At 44.9% G+C, this 20,744-nt stretch overlaps 1 protein-coding gene across 1 annotated transcript in view; it reads left to right on the top strand.

The window, feature by feature from the left end:
• MYO16 (myosin XVI) overlaps positions 1-20,744 on the top strand; it is a 468,353-nt gene that overhangs the window by 291,923 nt on the left and 155,686 nt on the right. The window contains exon 20 of the mRNA XM_065418712.1: positions 14,779-14,851. Coding sequence (XP_065274784.1) covers positions 14,779-14,851 — 73 coding nt within the window. The remainder of the gene's footprint in view (positions 1-14,778; positions 14,852-20,744) is intronic.

Below are 20,744 nucleotides of genomic sequence, written 5' to 3'. Positions count from 1 at the left end.
GGTCACTGCCAGATGTTGGAGGAGCAGGGAGAGGACTGTGTCTGGATCAGATGAAAAGGAGATGTAAAGCTGAGTGCCATCATAGTGATGACATGTTAAGCCATACACCCTCACAGTCACACCTCATTGCTTTACATAGACATTGAACCAAAGGGATGATATGACTGGACTTTACAGATTTCCATAGCTGAAAACCTTCAGGAGCAGAAGAGTAGTTACTCAGTATCAACCTGTAAGAGTGCTCTGAAATGAGTGTGCAGAACCATTGTAAGAGAATTCTGTCCATCTCTCCCAGGAATTGCAAATGGGTCAACAGCACCTCATGATCACTGGTATGACATCTGCCATGGGAATATCAATCAGGAAGCCTGGTATCTATAAGTTGCTCTTAGGAGTTGGGTTTCAGAGTAGTAGCTGTATTAGTCTGTATCAGCAAAAACAATGAGGAGTCCTCGTGGCACCTTAGAGACTAACAAATTTATTTGGGCATAAGCTTTCATGGGCTAAAACCCACTTCATCAAATGCATGGAGTGAAAAATACAGTAAGCAGTATAAATATTATAGCACATGAAAAGATGGGAGTTGCGTTACCAAGTAGGGAGAGCTGCCCGGTTGTTAAATTTAAAAGCCCTTTTAGAACCAGTTGTCCCACGTGGGACAACCGGTTCTAAAAGGGCTTCTAAATTTAACAACTGGTTCCCATGAACCGGTGCGAACCGGCTCCAGCTCGCCACTGCTAAGGAGGCCAATTCAATCAAGGTGGACGTCACCCATTTCCAACAGTTGACAAGAAGGTGTGAGTATCAGCAGAGGGAAAATTACTTTTTGTAGGGACCCATCCACTCCCAGGCTTTATTTAGGCCTAATTTGATGGTGTCCAGTTTGCAAATTAATTCCAGTTCTGCAGTTTCTCGTTGAAGTCTGTTTTTGAAGTTTTTTTGTTGAAGAATTGCCACTTTTAAGTCTGTTATTGAGTGTCCAGGGAGATTGAAGTTGTCATAACTATAAAGGGAAGGGTAACAGCTCTCCTGTGTACAGTACTATAAAATCCCTCCTGGCCAGAGACTCCAAAATCCTTTTACCTGTAAAGGGTTAAGAAGCTCGGGTAACCTGGCTGACACCTGACCCCAAGGACCAATAAGGGGACAAGATACTTTCAAATCTTGGGGGGGGGGAAAGGCTTTGGTGTGCTCTTTGTTTAAGGTTGTTGTTCGCTCTTGGGACTGAGAGGGACCAGACATCAATCCAGGTTCTCCCCATCTTTCTAAACAAGTCTCTCATATTTCAAACTTGTAAGTAAAAAGCCAGGCAAGGCGTCTTAGTTTTACTTTGTTTTCTCAACTTGTAAATGTACCTTTTACTAGAGTGTTTATCTTTGTTTGCTGTACTTTGAACCTAAGACAGAGGGGGGGGGGTCCTCTGAGCTCTTTAAGTTTGATTACCCTGTAAAGTTATTTTCCATACTGATTTTACAGAGATGATTTTTACCTTTTTCTTTAATTAAAAGCCTTCTTTTTAAGAACCTGATTGATTTCTCCTTGTTTTAAGGTCCAAGGGGGTTTGGATCTGTATTCACCAGGAGTTGGTGAAAGGAAGGAGGGGGGAAGGGTCAATTTCTCCTTGTTTAAGATCCAAGGAGTTTGGATCTGTATTCACCAGGGAATTGGTGAGAAGTTTCTAAAAGCTTCCCAGGGAAGGGAATGGTGGCAGCGGACCAGAACTAAGCTGGTAGTTAAGCTTAGAAGTCCTCATGCAGGCCCCCACACTTGTACCCTAAAGTTCAAAGTGGGGATACAGCCTTGACAAGGTGGCACAGCGGTGGGATTCGTTTTAAACCCAAAAGCCAGTACGAGATTTTTTTTTCCTTCTAGCTGCTTGGAAAGCAGAGCTGAAGGTAGATGCATATCTTATCTCTCCTTGCCTGAAGGCAGAGGTGTTAAGTTTTTTTAACAAGAGCCTTTGTTAAGAGAAGGGTTCAAAGTGAGCAAACTTTGACTGGTAAAGGCAATTTACAAGCTGAATTGTTTTTTTTTTCTTTTTACATCCTCGTGAGTAGCTAGTTAGAAAGTCTCTGTTAACTCAGCAGCAGCCAGAGCTGAGTACATCCCAGTTTCAGTCAACTGCAGAGGGGTGTGGCCCAGCACAGGAAAGCAGGAAAATGACTACCAGTGAAGCAGCTAACAAACTAGAACTGGCCAGACTAGAAGCAGAAGAAAATTAAAGAAAACATCAGAGACTGCTTCAAATTAAAAAACTCGAGAAAAGAGGAGGCCCATAAAAGAGAAGAAAAAGCCAAAGAGGAGGCCCATGAAAGAGAAGAAAAAGCCAAAGAGGAGGCCCATGAAAGAGAAGAAAAAGCCAAAGAGGAGGCCCACAAGAGAGAGATGGAGCTGGAAAAAGCCAAAGAGGAGGCGAGAGAAAAAGAAAGGAAGCATGAACTGGAAGTAGCAAGGGCTAAGCAGGATGCATCAGACCATCCTAGCAACTCCTCTCCAGGTACCACTTCCCATCCCAGGAAATTCTCCACCTACAAGGCAGGCGATGATACTGAGGCCTTCTTAGAAAATTTTGAAAGGGCCTGCCTTGGATACAGCATCACTCCAACCCAGTACATGGTAGAGCTGAGGCCGCAGCTCAGTGGACCCTTAGCAGAGGTGGCGGCTGAAATGCCTAAGGAACACATGAACAGTTATGAACTTTTTAAAAACAAGGCCAGACTCAGAATGGGGCTAACACCCGAGCATGCCCGTCGGCGGTTCAGAGCCCTAAGGTGGAAACCAGATGTGTCATTTACCCGGCATGCCTACCACATTGACAAAAATTGTGATGCCTGGGTATCAGGAGCAAATTTTAAATCTCTGGAAGATCTGGTTTCTCTAGTAAAAATGGAGCAGTTTTTAGAGGGTGTTCCTGAGGAAATAGAAAGGTACATCCTAGATAGGAAGCCCAAAACTGTAACTGAGGCGGGGGAGATTGGAGCCAAATGGATGGAGGTGGCAGAAAAGAAAAAAACCAGTAGCAGTTGGAGCGAATACCAGAAGGGGCAAGCCGAAACAAAACCTTACCACCGGGGACAACCCAAGGCCCCACCCACATCCCAAGGGAAACCCCAGACGCCTTCTTACCCCGCCCCACCAGTCTCCACCAACCAACATCGCCCCGGTGATACCTTAGCAGGGAGATGTTTTAAATGTAATGAACTGGGACATATAAAGGCTCACTGCCCCAAGAACCCCAACCGATTACAGTTCATTACACCACAATCACACCAAAGATCCCCAGACCCAGATGCCTCTCTCATACCCTCGGAGCGAAGGGAAACCTTGAGAGTGGGCGGAAAGAAGGTTATCACTTGGAGGGACACTGGGGCACAAGTGTCAACTATCCACCAATCTCTAGTGGACCCCAAACTCATCAACCCGGAGGCTACAGTGACAATTCAACCCTTCGTGTCACAGTCTGTAACCTTGCCTACAGCCAAGTTGCATGTCCAGTACAAGGGCTGGTCAGGAATGTGGACTTTTGTAGTCTATGACAATTATCCCATCCCCATGCTGCTGGGGGAAGACTTGGCCAACCATGTGAAGCTAGCCAAGAGGGTGGGAATAGTCACCCGCAGCCAGGCTAAGCAAGCTTTCACCCCCATCCCTGTTCCTGAGCCATCCACCAGGGCCCCGTCTGTGTTACCGGAGACCCAAACACAGGTGGTGGAACCGGATCCTCTGCCAACGACTGCAACAGCTGTAGTGGATCCAATCCCAGAGACCCAGCCAAAGCCAGTCCCAGAACCGGAACTGGCAACGCAACCAGCACCAGAACCATTGCCAGCACGGAGTCCAGCGCTTGCAAACCCGTCTACAACTCCAATGCCAGAGGGCACCAGCGAGCCTGAACTGGTGGAAGCAGCAGATAACCCTACCCAAGAGGCTCAGCCAGAGCCTGAAATACCACATAGTGCACCAGTGGACAGTGGTTCACAGTCAATGGAAACAGCCCCAGCACCTGCATCGCTTCCAGAGGGACCAAGCCCCAGTCCACAGTCCAAAGAGGAACTGATGTCTCCAGCATCAAGGGAACAGTTCCAGGCCGAGCAGGAAGCAGATGACAGCCTTCAGAAAGCTTGGGCGGCGGCACGTAGCACCCCACCGCCTCTCAGCTCTTCTAACCGATCCCGGTTTGTTGTAGAACAAGGACTTTTATACAAGGAGACTCTTTCTGGTGGGCACCAGGAAGACTGGCATCCTCAAAGACAGTTGGTAGTTCCCACTAAGTATCGGGTAAAGCTCTTGAGCTTAGCCCATGATCATCCCAGTGGCCATTCTGGGGTAAACAGAACCAAAGACCGGTTGGGGAAGTCCTTCCACTGGGAGGGAATGGGCAAGGACGTTGCTAATTATGTCCGGTCTTGTGAGGTGTGCCAACGAGTGGGAAAGCCCCAAGACCAGGTTAAAGCCCCTCTCCAGCCACTACCCATAATTGAGGTCCCATTTCAGCGAGTAGCTGTGGATATTCTGGGTCCTTTCCCAAAGAAGACACCCAGAGGAAAGCAGTACGTACTGACTTTCATGGATTTTGCTACCCGATGGCCGGAAGCTGTACCCTTAAGCAACACCAGGGCTAAAAGTGTGTGCCAGGCATTAGCAGACATTTTTGCCAGGGTAGGGTGGCCCTCCGACATCCTTATAGATTCGGGAACTAATTTCCTGGCAGGGAACATGAAAAACCTGTGGGAAGCTCATGGGGTGAATCACTTGGTTGCCACCCCTCATCACCATCAAACCAATGGTCTGGTGGAGAGGTTTAATGGAACTTTGGGGGCCATGACACGTAAATTCGTAAATGAACACTCCAATGATTGGGACCTAGTGTTGCAGCAGTTGCTTTTTGCCTACAGGGCTGTACCACATCCCAGTTTAGGGTTTTCACCATTTGAACTTGTGTATGGCCGTGAGGTTAAGGGGCCATTACAGTTGGTGAAGCAGCAATGGGAGGGGTTTACGCCTTCTCCAGGAACTAACATTCTAGACTTTGTAAGCAACCTACAAAGCACCCTCCGACACTCTTTAGCCCTTGCCAAAGAAAACCTAAAGGATGCTCAGGAAGAGCAAAAGGCCTGGTATGATAAACATTCCAGAGAACGGTCCTTCAAAGTAGGAGACCAAGTCATGGTCTTAAAGGCGCTCCAGGCCCATAAAATGGAAGCGTCGTGGGAAGGACCATTCACGGTCCAGGAGCGCCTAGGAGCTGTTAACTATCTCATAGCCTCCCCCACCTCCAACATAAAGCCTAAGGTATACCATGTTAATTCTCTTAAGCCCTTTTATTCCAGAGAATTAAACATTTGCCAGTTTACAGCCCAGGAAACAGATGACGCGGAGTGGCCTGCAGGTGTCTACTACGAAGGAAAAAGGAATGGTGGCGTGGAAGAGGTGAACCTCTCCACGACCCTGGGACGTCTGCAGTGACAGCAGATCAAGGAGCTGTGCACAAGCTTTGCACTGATTTTCTCAGCCACTCCAGGACGGACCGAACGGGCATACCACTCCATTGACACAGGTAATGCTCACCCAATTAGAACCCCACCCTACCAGGAGTCACCTCATGCCCAAACTGCTATACAAAGGGAGATCCAGGACATGCTACAGATGGGTATAATCCGCCCCTCTAATAGTGCATGGGCATCTCCAGTGGTTCTAGTTCCCAAACCAGATGGGGAAATACGCTTTTGCGTGGACTACCGTAAGCTAAATACTGTAACTCGTCCTGACAACTATCCAATGCCACGCAAGATGAGCTATTGGAGAAATTGGGACATGCCCAATTCATCTCTACTTTAGACTTAACCAAGGGGTACTGGCAAGTACCACTAGATGAACCCGCTAAGGAAAGGTCCGCCTTCGTCACCCAGGCAGGGGTGTATGAATTCAATGTACTCCCTTTCGGGTTGCGAAATGCACCCGCCACCTTCCAAAGACTTGTAGATGGTCTCTTAGCGGGATTGGGAGAATCTGCAGTTGCCTACCTCGATGATGTGGCCATTTTTTCTGATTCATGGACAGAACACCTGGAGCACCTGGAAAAAGTCTTCGAGCGCATCCGGCAGGCAGGACTAACTGTTAAGGCTAAAAAGTGTCAAATAGGCCAAAACAGAGTGACGTACCTGGGGCACCAGGTGGGTCAAGGAACTATAAATCCCCTACAGGCCAAAGTGGATGCTATCCAAAAGTGGCCGGTTCCAAAGTCAAAGAAACAGGTCCAATCCTTCTTAGGCTTGGCCGGATATTATAGGCGATTTGTACCACACTACAGCCAAATCGCCGCCCCGCTGACAGACCTAACCAGAAAGAAACAGCCAAATGCAGTTCAATGGACTGATGAGTGTCAAAAGGCCTTTAACCAGCTTACGGCAACACTCATGTCTGACCCTGTGCTAAGGGCCCCAGACTTTGACAAACCGTTCCTAGTAACCACAGATGCTTCCGAGCGAGGCGTGGGAGCAGTTTTAATGCAGGAAGGACCGGATCAAGAATTCCATCCTGTCGTGTTTCTCAGCAAGAAACTGTCTGAGAGGGAAAGCCACTGGTCAATCAGCGAAAAGGAATGCTACACCATTGTGTACGCGCTGGAAAAGCTACGCCCATATGTTTGGGGACGGCGTTTCCAACTACAAACAGACCATGCTGCGCTACAGTGGCTTCATACCACCAAGGGAAATAACAAAAAACTTCTTCGGTGGAGTTTAGCTCTCCAAGATTTTGATTTTGAAATACAAGACATTTCGGGAGCTTCTAACAAAGTGGCTGATGCACTCTCCCGGGAAAGTTTCCCGGAGTTAACTGGTTAACAATTGTTCTTGGAATGAAACATATTGTTAGTTTTTATATAGTCAGTAGTATGTCTAAAGGTACATGTGTCTTATTAACTCTGTTTTCTCCTAGAGCTCCAGGAAAAAAATCACAGCCAGTGTGGAACCGGACATCCAACACTATCTGTGATTTGGGGGGCGTGTCATAACTATAAAGGGAAGGGTAACAGCTCTCCTGTGTACAGTACTATAAAATCCCTCCTGGCCAGAGACTCCAAAATCCTTTTACCTGTAAAGGGTTAAGAAGCTCGGGTAACCTGGCTGACACCTGACCCAAAGGACCAATAAGGGGACAAGATACTTTCAAATCTTGGGGGGGGGGGGAAGGCTTTGGTGTGCTCTTTGTTTAAGGTTGTTGTTCACTCTTGGGACTGAGAGGGACCAGACATCAATCCAGGTTCTCCCCATCTTTCTAAACAAGTCTCTCATATTTCAAACTTGTAAGTAAAAAGCCAGGCAAGGCATCTTAGTTTTACTTTGTTTTCTCAACTTGTAAATGTACCTTTTACTAGAGTGTTTATCTTTGTTTGCTGTACTTTGAACCTAAGACAGAGGGGGGTCCTCTGAGCTCTTTAAGTTTGATTACCCTGTAAAGTTATTTTCCATCCTGATTTTACAGAGATGATTTTTACCTTTTTCTTTAATTAAAAGCCTTCTTTTTAAGAACCTGATTGATTTCTCCTTGTCTTAAGATCCAAGGGGGTTTGGATCTGTATTCACCAGGAGTTGGTGAAAGGAAGGAGGGGGGAAGGGTCAATTTCTCCTTGTTTAAGATCCAAGGAGTTTGGATCTGTATTCACCAGGGAATTGGTGAGAAGTTTCTAAAAGCTTCCCAGGGTAGGGAATGGTGGCAGCGGACCAGAACTAAGCTGGTAGTTAAGCTTAGAAGTCCTCATGCAGGCCCCCACACTTGTACCCTAAAGTTCAAAGTGGGGATACAGCCTTGACAGAAGTGCTCTCCTACTGGTTTTTGAATGTTACAATTCTTGATGTCTGATTTGTGTCCATTTATTCTTTTGCGTAGAGACTGTACGGTTTGGCCAATGTACATGGCAGAGGGACATTGCTGGCACATGATGGCATATATCACATTGGTAGATGTGCAGGTGAACGAGCCCCTGATGGTGTGGCTGCTGCGGTTAGGTCCTATGATGGTGTCCCTTGAATAGATATGCGGACAGAGTTGGCAACAGGGTTTGTTGCAGGGATTCGTTCCTGGGTTAGTATTTTTATTGTATGGTGTGTAGTTGCTGGTGAGTATTTGCTTCAGGTTGGGGGGCTGTCCTTCAGGATAGGTTGTAGATCCTTGATGATGCGCTGGAGAGGTTTTAGTTGGGGGATGTAAGTGATGGCTAGTGGCGTCCTGTCCTGTTACAGGACAGGCCCAACAAAGAAAGTAACAGAATACCACTAGCTATCACCTACAGCCCCCTACGAAAACCTCTCCCAGAGCATCATCAAGGATCTACAACCTATCCTAAAGGATGATCCCTCATTCTCAGAGACCTTGGGAGACAGGCCAGCCCTCACTTACAGACAGCCACACCATCAGGGGCTCGTTCACCTGCACATCTACCAAAGTGATATATGCCACCAGAAATCTCAAGGGACACATATTAAAAAGGAAGAATTTTCTTTCTCAATAGTCCTTATTTTACTTTACTTTTTTTTAGGATTTCTCATCAATATTGACACTTAGACAATATAAATATTGAGCCTTTCAAACTTAGGGTATGTCTACACCCAGCCGCTAGTTCGGCGGCTGGGAATCGAAGTTCTGGGTTCGACTTATCGCGTCTTGTCTGGACGCGTTAAGTCGAACCAGGAAGTGATCGCCGTCGACTGCGGTACTCCAGCTAGACGAGAGGAGTACCGCGGCGTCGACGGGGGAACCGTGGCGTCGACGGGGGAGCCTGCCTGCCGCGTGTGGACCGAGGTAAGTTCGAACTAAGGTACTTCAAACTTCAGCTACGTTATTCACGTAGCTGAAGTTGCGTACCTTAGTTCGAATTGGGGGGTAAGTGTAGACCAAGCCTTAATGAGAAGTAAAACCAATATCACAATATAGGAATATTGGCTCTAGAGACTTCTTTCTTTCAATAAGTAATGTGTGTGCTTCTATATTACCAGGCCATGTTTAATGAAGGTAAGAAAGCAGTGTGCTTTGTAAACTTTGTAAACATGAGAGAACAGATCCTTCTATTTTGCTTTGGAAATCTCTGTTATGATTAATTTAAGAAAAGTAATTTTGCTGGAATTAGTATGATTGACAGCTAAGCAAGAAAAATATGTCCCAACCCTCTCCTGGGGGGAAAAGTCTTAGAGTGGGATAAGGACACACACACATAAATGTAGTGAAGTAATTTATAGCCAACTATAAAATATTATTTTAATTAGTGTATTACATTGTCTGTTGAAATTTAAGTTACCGAAAATGGGCAAAAAGTTAACAAAGATAATGACTGGATTTCTTAATCAAATCCATTTTTCCAGCTCTACACTATGATGACAGGAAGACAGACTTAAGGACCAGTGTGGGGATGCAGTTATTCTGATGTAGCTCCTAGTAGCCAGACTAGGTGGCTCTTATTAAAAGGGAAAAAAATCGAGTCTGATTTATGCAGTGTGACTGCACTGCATGTGGGTGTGGAGAGAGAGAGAGAGAGAGAGAGAGAGAGAGATGACCTCATTGAGGACACAAGGGCCAGGAATCTCAAGTAGAGCTGATCAAATTCTTTTGACAAACTTTTTTTCTGTCAACATGTTTCATGGAAATGTGTCAGTTTGGACAAAACTTTTGTCAAGATAGCCAATATCCCAATGGTTAGGGCACGCTTCTCGGATGTGGAAGAAACAGTTTCCACATTGGAACTAATACTACTTTCACAACCTCAATTTTTTTTGTGAAACAAAATTATTATTTTCTGGCCAGCTGTATCCTCTGAAGATATACTGTGCCAGTCAGGCTAGAAGCAGGATTGGGATAAGGTTTAGTGGTTTTCAGGTGTGTCCAAATATAAGTGCAAGATGATTTAGTTAAAACTATGCTGCTCAAGATAGCAGACCCCATTCATGTCACCTTTGTCCTTGGGGATTTCTGGAGATGAGGTACAGCAATGGTCTTTGGGTAGGATGCCTGAGATGATGATATGTCGGTCATTATTATGGCCAATTGTTTTAGGGACCTTCCACCCTGCTGGGGTTAAGGAAGTCATGGAACTCTCTTGTTCATCAGAAGGAAAATCTCACAGGCAGTGGCAAGGCTCTGTCTAATAGTATTAACATAGGACGTGAGGAGAGGGAGCCTGATGGGTTACATAGTGGTGAAGCAAGAAAAGCAGGCCCTGGGTATTGCTCTGAGAGGAAGTTACATGGAAAGGTATTAGGCTTTCTGGGAGAGGTGAAGAATTATTTTATCTAATTTATCTGTCTTGAAATTTATAGAGGCAGGGTGGGTGAGGTATATCTTTTATTAGACCAACTTCTATTGGTGAAAGAAACAAGGTTTTGATCTTACACAAAGCTCTTCTTCAGGTCTGGGAAAGATACGTAGAGTGTCACAGCTAACTACAAGGTGGAACAAATTGTTAAGCATAAGGACTTAACACACGTTGCAAGAGACTATTCAAGGTGAAGTGAGCTGCTGACACCTCTGCAGTCGGAGGAGAAAGGAGGGTTACAGGTTGTTGTAATGAGACCTAAATCCAGTGCCTTTTTGAGTCCATGATTTTAAACTCTCAGACTTGTCTTTTGAAGATATTGTGCACGTTTCCTTTTGAGAACAAGGACCAAGAGATTAGATATGGAGTGTTCATCTAAGGATGATATGGTGTTTTTGTTGTTATCATTTTTCTATGTGAGTTCATTCATGAGTGTAGTGATTGTTTCATTTCATCTACATAACTGTTCTTCGGGCATTTAGTGCACTGGATGAGGTACACCACATGTTTTAATAGTCTTGCATACGACCCATGGATTTTGAAAGGTGTGTTGTGGGGGGTATTGATCATCACAGCAGTGGAGATATATCTAGAAGTTTTGCATCTGTTGTTCTGGCAGGGTCTGATGCTACTTTTGAGTTGTGTGTTCTGGTCTGTCGGGATCTTGCTTCTGATGATAAGCTCGGCAAGATTGGGGGTTATTTGAAGGCCAGAAGAGGGAGTTCGGAAAAGATTTCTTTCAGGATGGGGTCCCCATTTAATATGGGTTGTAATTGTTTAATGATAGCCCATATGGGTTCCAGTGTAGGGTGGTAGGTGACAACTAGAGGTGTGTGGTCAATGGTTTTTTTTTTTTTTTCTTGTATTGAAGCAGGTTCTCTCGAGGTATTAGGGTGGCCTGTTCCATGATATGATCTACTTCTCTGGTGAAGTCTCTTTGTTAAGGGAAGGTGCTTTAAATGTATTAAGGTGTATATCCCAGACTTTCTCCTTGGAGTATATTCTGTGGCATCTGAGCGCCTGGCTGTAGACAACAGATTTCTTGTTTGGAGTGGTTACTGGATCTGTGAAGGTAGGTGTGTTGATCCTTGTGTTTATTATATATAGTTGTCTGTAGGATTCCATTGTTGAAAACCCTAGCAATAGGGTGTATTTCAGACAACATTGTATGTAGGTTAACTGAGGGAAAGGCATGGGAGAACTCATCTTTTTGCAAATACTATAAAGGTAAATCGACGGATATTTGCCAATCCACAAATAACAAAGGCATTCTGGTGTTCATCCAACTTTCAAATGTGTTTACTAAAATGATAACATGCTAAGTATTTAAAAGAATATACAGTATTTTCAGGGAAGATGGTAGATGTTCCTTTCGAAAATGACTATGGTCCAAATTCTGCCCTCTTTTAGGTGTGTATAACTCTCCCTGGGTTTAATTTAGACCCATGCTGTTTGCTATTATAACTTGTGAATGAATGCAAAGTATAAACATTAGGGATGATTCATCTATTGGTGATCCTCTTGAAAATGCAGAGAGTACAAGGCTGGTATATCTCTGCTTAAATGGAGACTTGAATCATGGGCATATGAGACTGAAGCTTACATTTTTTAAGCAAAAAGTTAAAATGGGTTGCATTATTAGAAATGTAGCCAATGATATTTCTCTTTTTCTTGGTGAAGAAATTTCCTCATATGCTAATCAATCTCATGATAACCTCTCCCACCCAACAAAGTCAGTCTAGTCTAGATTTATTATGCGTCTCTCTGCCCTGTCATTTGAGAATATAGTCAGTCTTGCAATGATCAGTAAAGTTAATGCTACTATTGAACTACTACTACTCAGAAATGAATGGGAACTTTTGGGGTATGACAGCTAAGGAAAGCTTTTAAAAATGCCTTGCCTGTTTCTGAGGAAGGCTCAGAATGTCAGCAAAGATGTTGGTAATTCTGTTGTTTTATTAAATGTAAGAGGTTTTTGGGGGAGTGGGTTGAGGTAAGTAGGTGCTGTTTTGAAATTTAGGGCCAGATCCTCACCTGGTGTGAATGGATGCTGCTGAATTGACTTCAGTGGAATTACACCAATTGAGGATTTAGCATTTTATACTCTTTTTTTTGGCTTAACTACCTGATATACATATTTGATTAATGGGGATGATATGCACTGCTGACAAGTAGCTTTATGTAAGCACCCTCATATATAGAGAGAGGAGATGTCTGTTCTGCTGAAGCCCAAATGCTGATCCTGGAAACAGCTCAAGTAAGAGGGACAGCTGTTGAATGGTGGAGGTAGCCGGCTGTGTCCTACCAAAGTCCCACACTTTCAAATGTTTTGGTACGTGCAAATAGCCACCCCTAAGAATGTTCAAAGTTGTCTGAATGCCCAGTGGCTTGGGCAATTGAACTGGGCAGATTAAGGCAGGGTACACAAACTGGAGGAAGATATTCACACATCAACTCCTCATTGACTGCTCTGTAGTCTGTGCACCTTTGAAGCAGACAGCACAGAATGTAAGAATCCCCAAATAAAAATTTGAGACAGACAGGTTTTACTGAGGAGTACACAACTGGTCTAGGGAAAGAGGAGGATAGTGAGGATTAGGGGATAGGAGAGGCAGGGTGCAGGAGATGAAAGGATTAGAGATACATATAGCAGGGTTTAGAGTGACGGTTTTCACTGGGGGAATTGGGAGTCGGAAGAGGCTGCAGTAGCCCAACTAACTGAGCTGGATACATTCTGAGGCAACTCAGGGAAAGGATAGTGAAGTAAAGAGGTCAAGGCTCTGAGCAGAGATGGCCTTTCCTTCCTCTCAGGCTCTATGATCCTCAGAGGACCTTCCTTGTCTCTCCTGAGCCATAGGTCATACAGAGATACAGGCTTACCCCTGAATCGATCCAGTACCTCTAGGATGTGATGACATGAAGGAAGCTGTGGAGGCTGACCTGGAGCAATAATGTCCACGGTTCCAGCCAGAGTACTTGGCATCCCTGCCACTTGGCGTCGATGCTCTTGTGTCTTTTCCGAGGACCATCAGGGACACTATGGGCATCAGTGAAGCCTATTTGTGTCTAAGAGTATGACTACACTGCATTTTAAAACCCACAGCAGTGAGTGTCAGAGCCCAGATCTATAGACTGGGGCTTGCAGGGCTCACTCTGTGGCACTAAAAGCATCTGGGTAGATGTTTGGACTTGGGCTCTGAAGCCTAGGGAAGGTTGGTTTCAAAGCCCGAGCTCCAGCCTGAGCTGCTACACTACTGTTTTTAGTGCCTGAGCACGAGACTCACACACCCAAGTCTGTAGACCTGGGCTCTGGGACTTGCTGCTGCAGGTTTTAAAATACAATGGAGATGCTAAACTCTAAAAGGGCTTCCTAAATCTAAGAGCTCAAGGGATAAAGATGAGCTTCTCTATGGGTAGGCAGACCCAGCATTAAATTATTCAGGAATCCTACATTATGGTAAACTTACCATCTATACCGGTCCCCGTGTATGGTTCACACTTCCCTCTGAGGGGACCGATGGCAGGAAATGCAACCTATAGAAATCAAAAACATACCTGTGCTATGAGTATGATAGCTGTATGCACCAGGGTTTATGGGTTTGGTAGCTAGATATCTGGTGACATACCACAACTCCTACATCCTGCCATTGCCCCCATTAACTGTTACCTGGTTTACACCCTGAACCCACAGCTTCTGTTTTACGTTGGCACATACGGCTGTTAGGTGCTTGCCTGGCAGTATGTCCACAAGGGTTTGGGGGCTTTTCTTTTGTTTGTTTTTTTATAATGGTGTTGTCAATGTCTAGATCTGTGCAGTTGAGCTTCCTTGTCTGCACTGTCACTAGTACCAGCCTAAAATTTTGTAGGCTTGGGTAATCTCCAACAGTGACTGAAAATGATATTTTACATGGATCACTAGATGTCCAAGTGCCATTAGCATATATAAGTTGAGACTTTTCCTATGCTAATATGCATTCATTTGGCATTTCCACTCTGCACTGAGCACACAGGAAATAGGTACAGATGTTTTGGAAAAATCCCGCTGAAAAATGGATGCTTGGGCAACTGGGTGCATCCAGACACCTACCCATTCCCACTAGCTGCCCATCTCACATCTGAGTTATCAGATGGGCTCCTGAATGTTTGAAAACGTTGGTCTTAGTGTAAACAAGTGAAACATTTTTCAGACTTATTTTATTCTATATTTAAACGGTGGCTGTTGAAACTGCTTAGAGCTCTGGAATATTAACAATCCCTGTGCAGGATGGCTCATGGGGTAGGGTGCTGATGAGGCAGTCAAAGTCAGTGCAGTTTGTCACAAGGATTTATCATGTATGTGGTGTGCTTATGTACACCATACTATTTTGTAGTGTGTGGAGTACTTGCATCCTAGAACAAAACTTATATGGACAGGAGCAATACATTTTCCACTAGCTTGAATACCTGTAACCTGTACTATCTTATTGTTTCAGTGACCAGGTATTTGAAATTGGAATATTGGATATCTTTGGGTTTGAGGAATTTCAAAAGAATAAGTATGAACAGGTAAGTTGCTTTATTTTGCTGGATTGGTTGCAAGTGTAAATGCTGTTTATCTGATACGCTTTTATTTTTTTGAGACAAAACAAGCATTTGCCCCAACTGAAAACAATGTCACACGCAGGAGAAAAATGTTGCTCTTAAAATAAATTCTTCCCATTCTGCCATCGTGGCTCTGAATTAAAATTCAGGCTTTGCAGAGTTATTAATCATTTTAAAAGAAGCTAGTAAACATCTAACATAATTGCTTGGGAGAACAATAGTATCTGCTTTAAAAAATATTTTCAGAGAAGTACTTCTTGTTGTCTGGTTTCTTGCTTATGGAACTGATTCTTCAAGTAGGTCAGTGAGTGGGAGGATAGTAGACTGGATTAGAAATAAGATCAAGAGGTCTGCAGACGCTTTGGATAAAGAATAGAATGAAAATATCACATTATGTTCAGTGCTATTATTGGCAGATTCACCTCTGTATGACATTACAACATGTGACTTTTTAAAAAGCTGAATTAAAACCATTGAAAAGAAATTAATCTAGCATTCTGAATGCTTAAAAATCCATTTAAAATCAAACACTTTGTGAAAATTGTACAACTATGTGTTCACCTTTTAGCATCACTTATTGGATCCAAAGATTTTCAGAACTGAATGTTTTACAAAACATAATGACCTCTGCCCGCAGAACTGAAAGAAAATGTCTATTATTGTTCAATTGTTCATTGTGTACTGCAGCAGCAAAAGAAAATTAAAGAAGTAGCAGGAAGGCAAGTGACTTCAGTAGCAACAAAAGCCAAAAGGTTTATTATGCTGTGATATCAGTGGAAATGTAGAGGTTGCTCTCTTCCCCCAGTAAATTCTTTATTTTAAGGGTGGCTCAGCTTTCTCTCCAGCTCTCTCTTTGATTCCCTCCAATTTGGCTTCTGATCAGTTCATACTCTCCTCCTCCCTCCCTGGTCAGCAATCTCTTCTGGCCAACATGGTGGAACCATGACTCAACCTGCTCCCCACCCTTCCCCAACCTCAAGATGACATCTTTGGGCTCAGTATGCCTTGGGGAGTTATTAGGATACAGTTCCTGAGCTTCTCTAGATGCACGGATTACAACTCCCCCTAATCCTTGTGCAGACTGCACAAGAAGAGGGGTCCTTCTTTCTCCCTTCCCTCCCCCGCACCCACTTCACACCTGCTTAAGGGCTAGGCAGAATCCAGCCCTTAACCTTTATCTGTAAGCACAGACCATAATATCAAGTCAAAGGGATACTTGAGATATTCAAATTGAAAGGAGACAGAATTTTAAAGAGATTCTAATAAACATCAGGGGTACATTAATTAAACAGTCTGTATATTAATTTATAATATCTAAATATTCCAATCTATTGCTTTTCCTACACAATATACACACTTCAGTCATATGAGAATCGAAAACCCCTTGTAGTTTTTTCAACCCAAGTAGTGATATGTAGGTGTTGTATGTTTTGCTTTGTATATAACAGACATAACTTATACGAATCATACTGGCACACAGGGACCCAAATAATTGTGTTCACCAAATATACACACCAGGCAAGCCTCTAAGATACATATGCTCTGCTTCCCCAGATAGATACTGACAGCTTCTAAAACACACACCATGGTGACTGCTACTGAGAGGCCATAAACTATTTTAAAGGGATACTGTCCTCAGGGCCGGCTCTAACTTTTTTGCTGCCCCAAGCAAAAAAAAAAAAAAAGAGTGCCGCCCCGCCATAACAAACCCCGCCCCCTGAGTGCCGCCCCGCCCTGCCCCAACAAAAACAACCGCCCCAGTGCCACCCCGCCCCAACAAAAACAACCCCTCCGAGCGCCGCCCCGGCCAAACAAAAACAACCCCCCCCTGAGCGCCATCCCGCCCAAACAAAAACAACCCCTCCCAAGCGCCACCCCGCCCAAACAAAAACACCCCCCCGAGCCCTACCCCGCCGAAACAAAAACACCCCCCCGAGCGCCGCCCCGCCCAAACAAAAACACCCCCCCGAGCGCCGCCCCGCCCAAACAAAAACAACCAACCCCCCCGAGCGCCGCCCCGCCCAAACAAAAACAACCAACCCCCCCGAGCGCCGCCCCGCCGAACTAAAAAAAAAAATACCCCCGAGCGCCGCCCCGCCGAAACAAAACAAACAAACAAAAAACCCGAGCGCCCCCCGCCACCCCAAGATTGGCTGCCCCTTACAAGGTGCCGCCCAAGCACGTGCTTGGTCAGCTGGTGCCTGGAGCTGGCCCTGACTGTCCTACTCTTGTTCATTATAGTAAGTGTTAAAATCACTTAGTAAGACATGATTATTGCAAGAGAGCACTGGGTCTTGGGATGCAAGCACACATCCCAATGTGCCTTTTACAGCTCTTGAATCCTTTAAGATCAGGGATTGCTGGGAGTTGTAGTGTGTAGACAGGACTCACGATGGCAGGTCAGCTGACAAAGTATCATGTGATTGCCAGCTGGAGAGTATAAGAAAGGAAGGCTTCTGGGTTTGTCTTGGGGAGATGAGGGTGAGGAAATACTCTGAGGGAAATCCCTCTCTGTGGACTGGGCAGGAGTCCTCAGGGTTAGCTAGGAAAGACTATCTAGTGGGAAGTGTGTGTTCTCTACTTATCCAGCTTGTGGAAAGTGGAGCAGGCGTCTGTTACCCACTGTTTTGTGTTATTTTTTATTTTCTGTCTGTTATTAAAACTGGCTCTAAGAGATGTGGAACTGAAACTGAGAGTTTGAACTTTGTTTTGACAACCGTGGTTGGTGATCCACTTACAGTTATAGGCTCACAACCAGTTATGCATTATACAATGACAGTATTGCTGTTTGAATCAATCTCCAGCTTCTTTATGCTACATAGTAATTTACACTTCTGCAAATACCAACTTATTATATAAAAATCTAGACATTAAAGCCATAAGCTCGGGGGGATAGCTCAGTGGTTTGAGCATTGGTTTGCTAAACTCAGGGTTGTGAGTTCAATCCTTGAGAGGGCTACTTAGGGATCTGGGGCAAAAATCAGTACTTGGTCCTACTAGTGAAGGCAGGGGGCTGGACTCCATGACCTTTCAGGGTCCCTTCCAGCTCTATGAGATAGGTATAGCTCCATATATAAGCAATTCAAGTAATTATTTTAAAAGACATGGACCAGATCTTCCTATCTGATTGTACAGTGGGGTCTTGATCCTGATTGGAGCCGCTGGCCATGACAGCAAGATGCAATCCAATTCACAGATCCGTTCAGTAGCAGGTTAGTTACTTGCCTTCAAAGGATCATCTTCTTTGAGATCAGGGGAAATGTTCTGAAAATTATTTCTGGACTCGCTGTCAACTCTACTATTTTTCTGGTCTGAGAAAAAGTGGGAAAACAGCTATTGATCATGCCTCTAACTATTAGCTTCTAGGATCTTAGCCCACATTAGAAGACTCACATCCAGATAAAAATTAATTATTGTAATTACCTCCAACTAGGATTTTTTAAAATCAGACTTCAGCAGTCTCCCAGTTTCTTGATCCCACAAAGTATCTTCTTTTTGGTTTAGTTCCAGGATTAGGATGCATGCCAGAGGAGAGAAGTCACTACTTCTGCTACATTCATAACTTGAAGGACACACAGTTGTGCTGTGCCTTTGTCAGGCTATTTCTACTTTCAGAGTGTGCCAGAGAAGAAGGGAGACCTTTTCTTCCTCCTGGTTGATGTTCATAATCAGGTAGCAGTTTCTTAGTTCTCGGGTATCTAAGCTACAGTCCCTACAGAATCCAGGAAATGGTTTTGGTTTCAGGCAAATGTTTTAGTCCAGAGTCAGTCAGCACAAGCAGTGAAACTACAGTTCTGATTTCCATACATCCTTGGACTATATTTCTCAGATTTAGTAAAAGGTTTTTTTCAAACCATTTTCTCTTATTTTTAGCATTTTCCAATGTGGTAGTATCATGGTTGGAGCAGCACCCCTTTGTGAACCTTTCAGGCACCCCAACATGACCAGAGGTCTCCCCAGGAGGAAGAAGTCTCTGTCTCCAGTGTCCACTGAGGCAGACTCCAGCCAACTAGCTAATTGTCCCTTCCCTCAGGGGGCTTGGAGGGGTTTACCCCTGAAATATTCTAAAACAAAAAGCAAACTCAATACTGGGCCTCCCACCAGTCTTTCCACTCTGCCATTTCCATCAGGCATGGTTCCTAAACAGTCTCTTGTTTGTGCAACACTCACCTCTTGGGCTCTAAGTGCACCTCCCCAGTGGCTGCTCTGGCAGCAGGCCTGTCTCTCCTTAATTCTGCAGGCAAAGCTCCCTCCGGGCAGAGCTCCATTCTCCTTCCTGGCCAGCTAGCCCAGCTCTCTCCTTGGGGAGGTGGCAGAAGGAGGTCAGAAGCTCACATGAGTGTCGGAGGATCTTCGTGAAAGCGCAACAGTGGCACAGCTGCATTGCTGTAGCACTGTACATTAAGACAAGCCTTTAGGCACCTGCCACACTCTGACTCCACACAACAGGGGTGGGGGGAGGAAGAGCCCACTTTATAAATCTGAGCCCCATGGTAAGAACACTCACCTGGGATGTAGGAAACCTGGGTTCAATTCCACCTTCTATCAATAGTCATTGGAGCAGGGGGATTGCACCATGGATCTCCCACCCCCCACACAGGTGACCTAGCCACCAGGTTACAGAGTCAGTCTCACTTTCTCTCTTGTTCTCTGTCCCAGTGACTTTAATTATTTAATCCACAGTGAAACAGCTTCAACAGGAGAGACTGAGTGGAGCTGCACATTGGAATATTCCATAGCTCAGAGTTTAGAGCACACTCTTGAGAACGGAGAGATCCTTGTTCAAATCCTTGCTCCCCCTCAGGCAGAGGGGGGAGCTGAACCCAGGTCTCCCAGATGCCAGGTGGGTACTAGAACCACTGGGCTAAAAGTTATAAGGTGGGTGTCACACTGTCTGGAGTGGTTCGTGAGTGTGTATGCCAACCTCAGTGCAGACTGTCAAAGAACAGGACACAATCCCCAAATTGGTTGAATTCTGTAATTAGCTTTCACCAACCAACTAACAAGTGTGAACTAAAGCCTGCCAGATCAGGACCTCCACAAAAGTTAGGCACATGAACACCTATTTTCCCTGGTGTGCGGATCGCTCTGGGGCTTAGAGAGGAGATAGGTATCTGGACCCCAAGAGTGGGGCAGCAGCGTGCATGAACAGAGGCGTGGAGCAGGAGTTTTGTGGATTGCAGTGGAGCCTAAAACTGGGACTTAGGCCCTTAGGTCTGGAGGTTAGGCACCTAAGTCCCTTTGTTTATCCAGATCAATGAATCTCCTTCTATCCATCAGAACAATTAAGCATGTTTGTAACTCTTTGCATGTGAGCAGTCCATTAGGCGAGATACTTACCTCTGCACTGGCCCCTTTACACTGAGTCAAAGGGCTGGAGAATCATAAAGGAGCTCTAAAAGCCTTCAATTCAGCAGGGGATTCTCCACTGGGAAGGAAACGTGGGCAGCTGTGAGGCTATTTTCCATGGACCTCCTCATAAGCCCTGCTGTAGGGGATGTTCTGGGGGTGGGACTGTGGGCTGAAGGGATGGGGCCACTGCAAGTAGCATTGAGATTATGGGCAGTGCTGTGGCCCATACGTAGCTAGTGAGAGGCCTTTGTAACTTAGAGCAGTTTAGGATCAGGAGGGTGCAAAAGTGGCTTAAAAGAATGTAAATTGGTTCTGTTCTTTTCCTGTTTCTCAAGAGAGAAGCCCATATAATTTAGCTTGTAGTGAGGTGTGAGGTTAAATTACACTAAACATGTGTAGGCTGTCTGTTGTTTTGAAGTCAGTTTCACTAGTAGTTTGTTCCTTTTGCTAATAAATATACTTGTTTTTAAGAAGGCTGTCAGTCATTACATCGCTGGTCACAGGC

Source organism: Emys orbicularis, chromosome 1, assembly GCF_028017835.1.
Source record: "Emys orbicularis isolate rEmyOrb1 chromosome 1, rEmyOrb1.hap1, whole genome shotgun sequence".
NCBI lineage: Eukaryota > Metazoa > Chordata > Testudines > Emydidae > Emys > Emys orbicularis.
The sequence above is the reverse complement of the archived record's forward strand: the minus strand, read 5'-3'. Positions and strand labels throughout refer to the sequence as shown.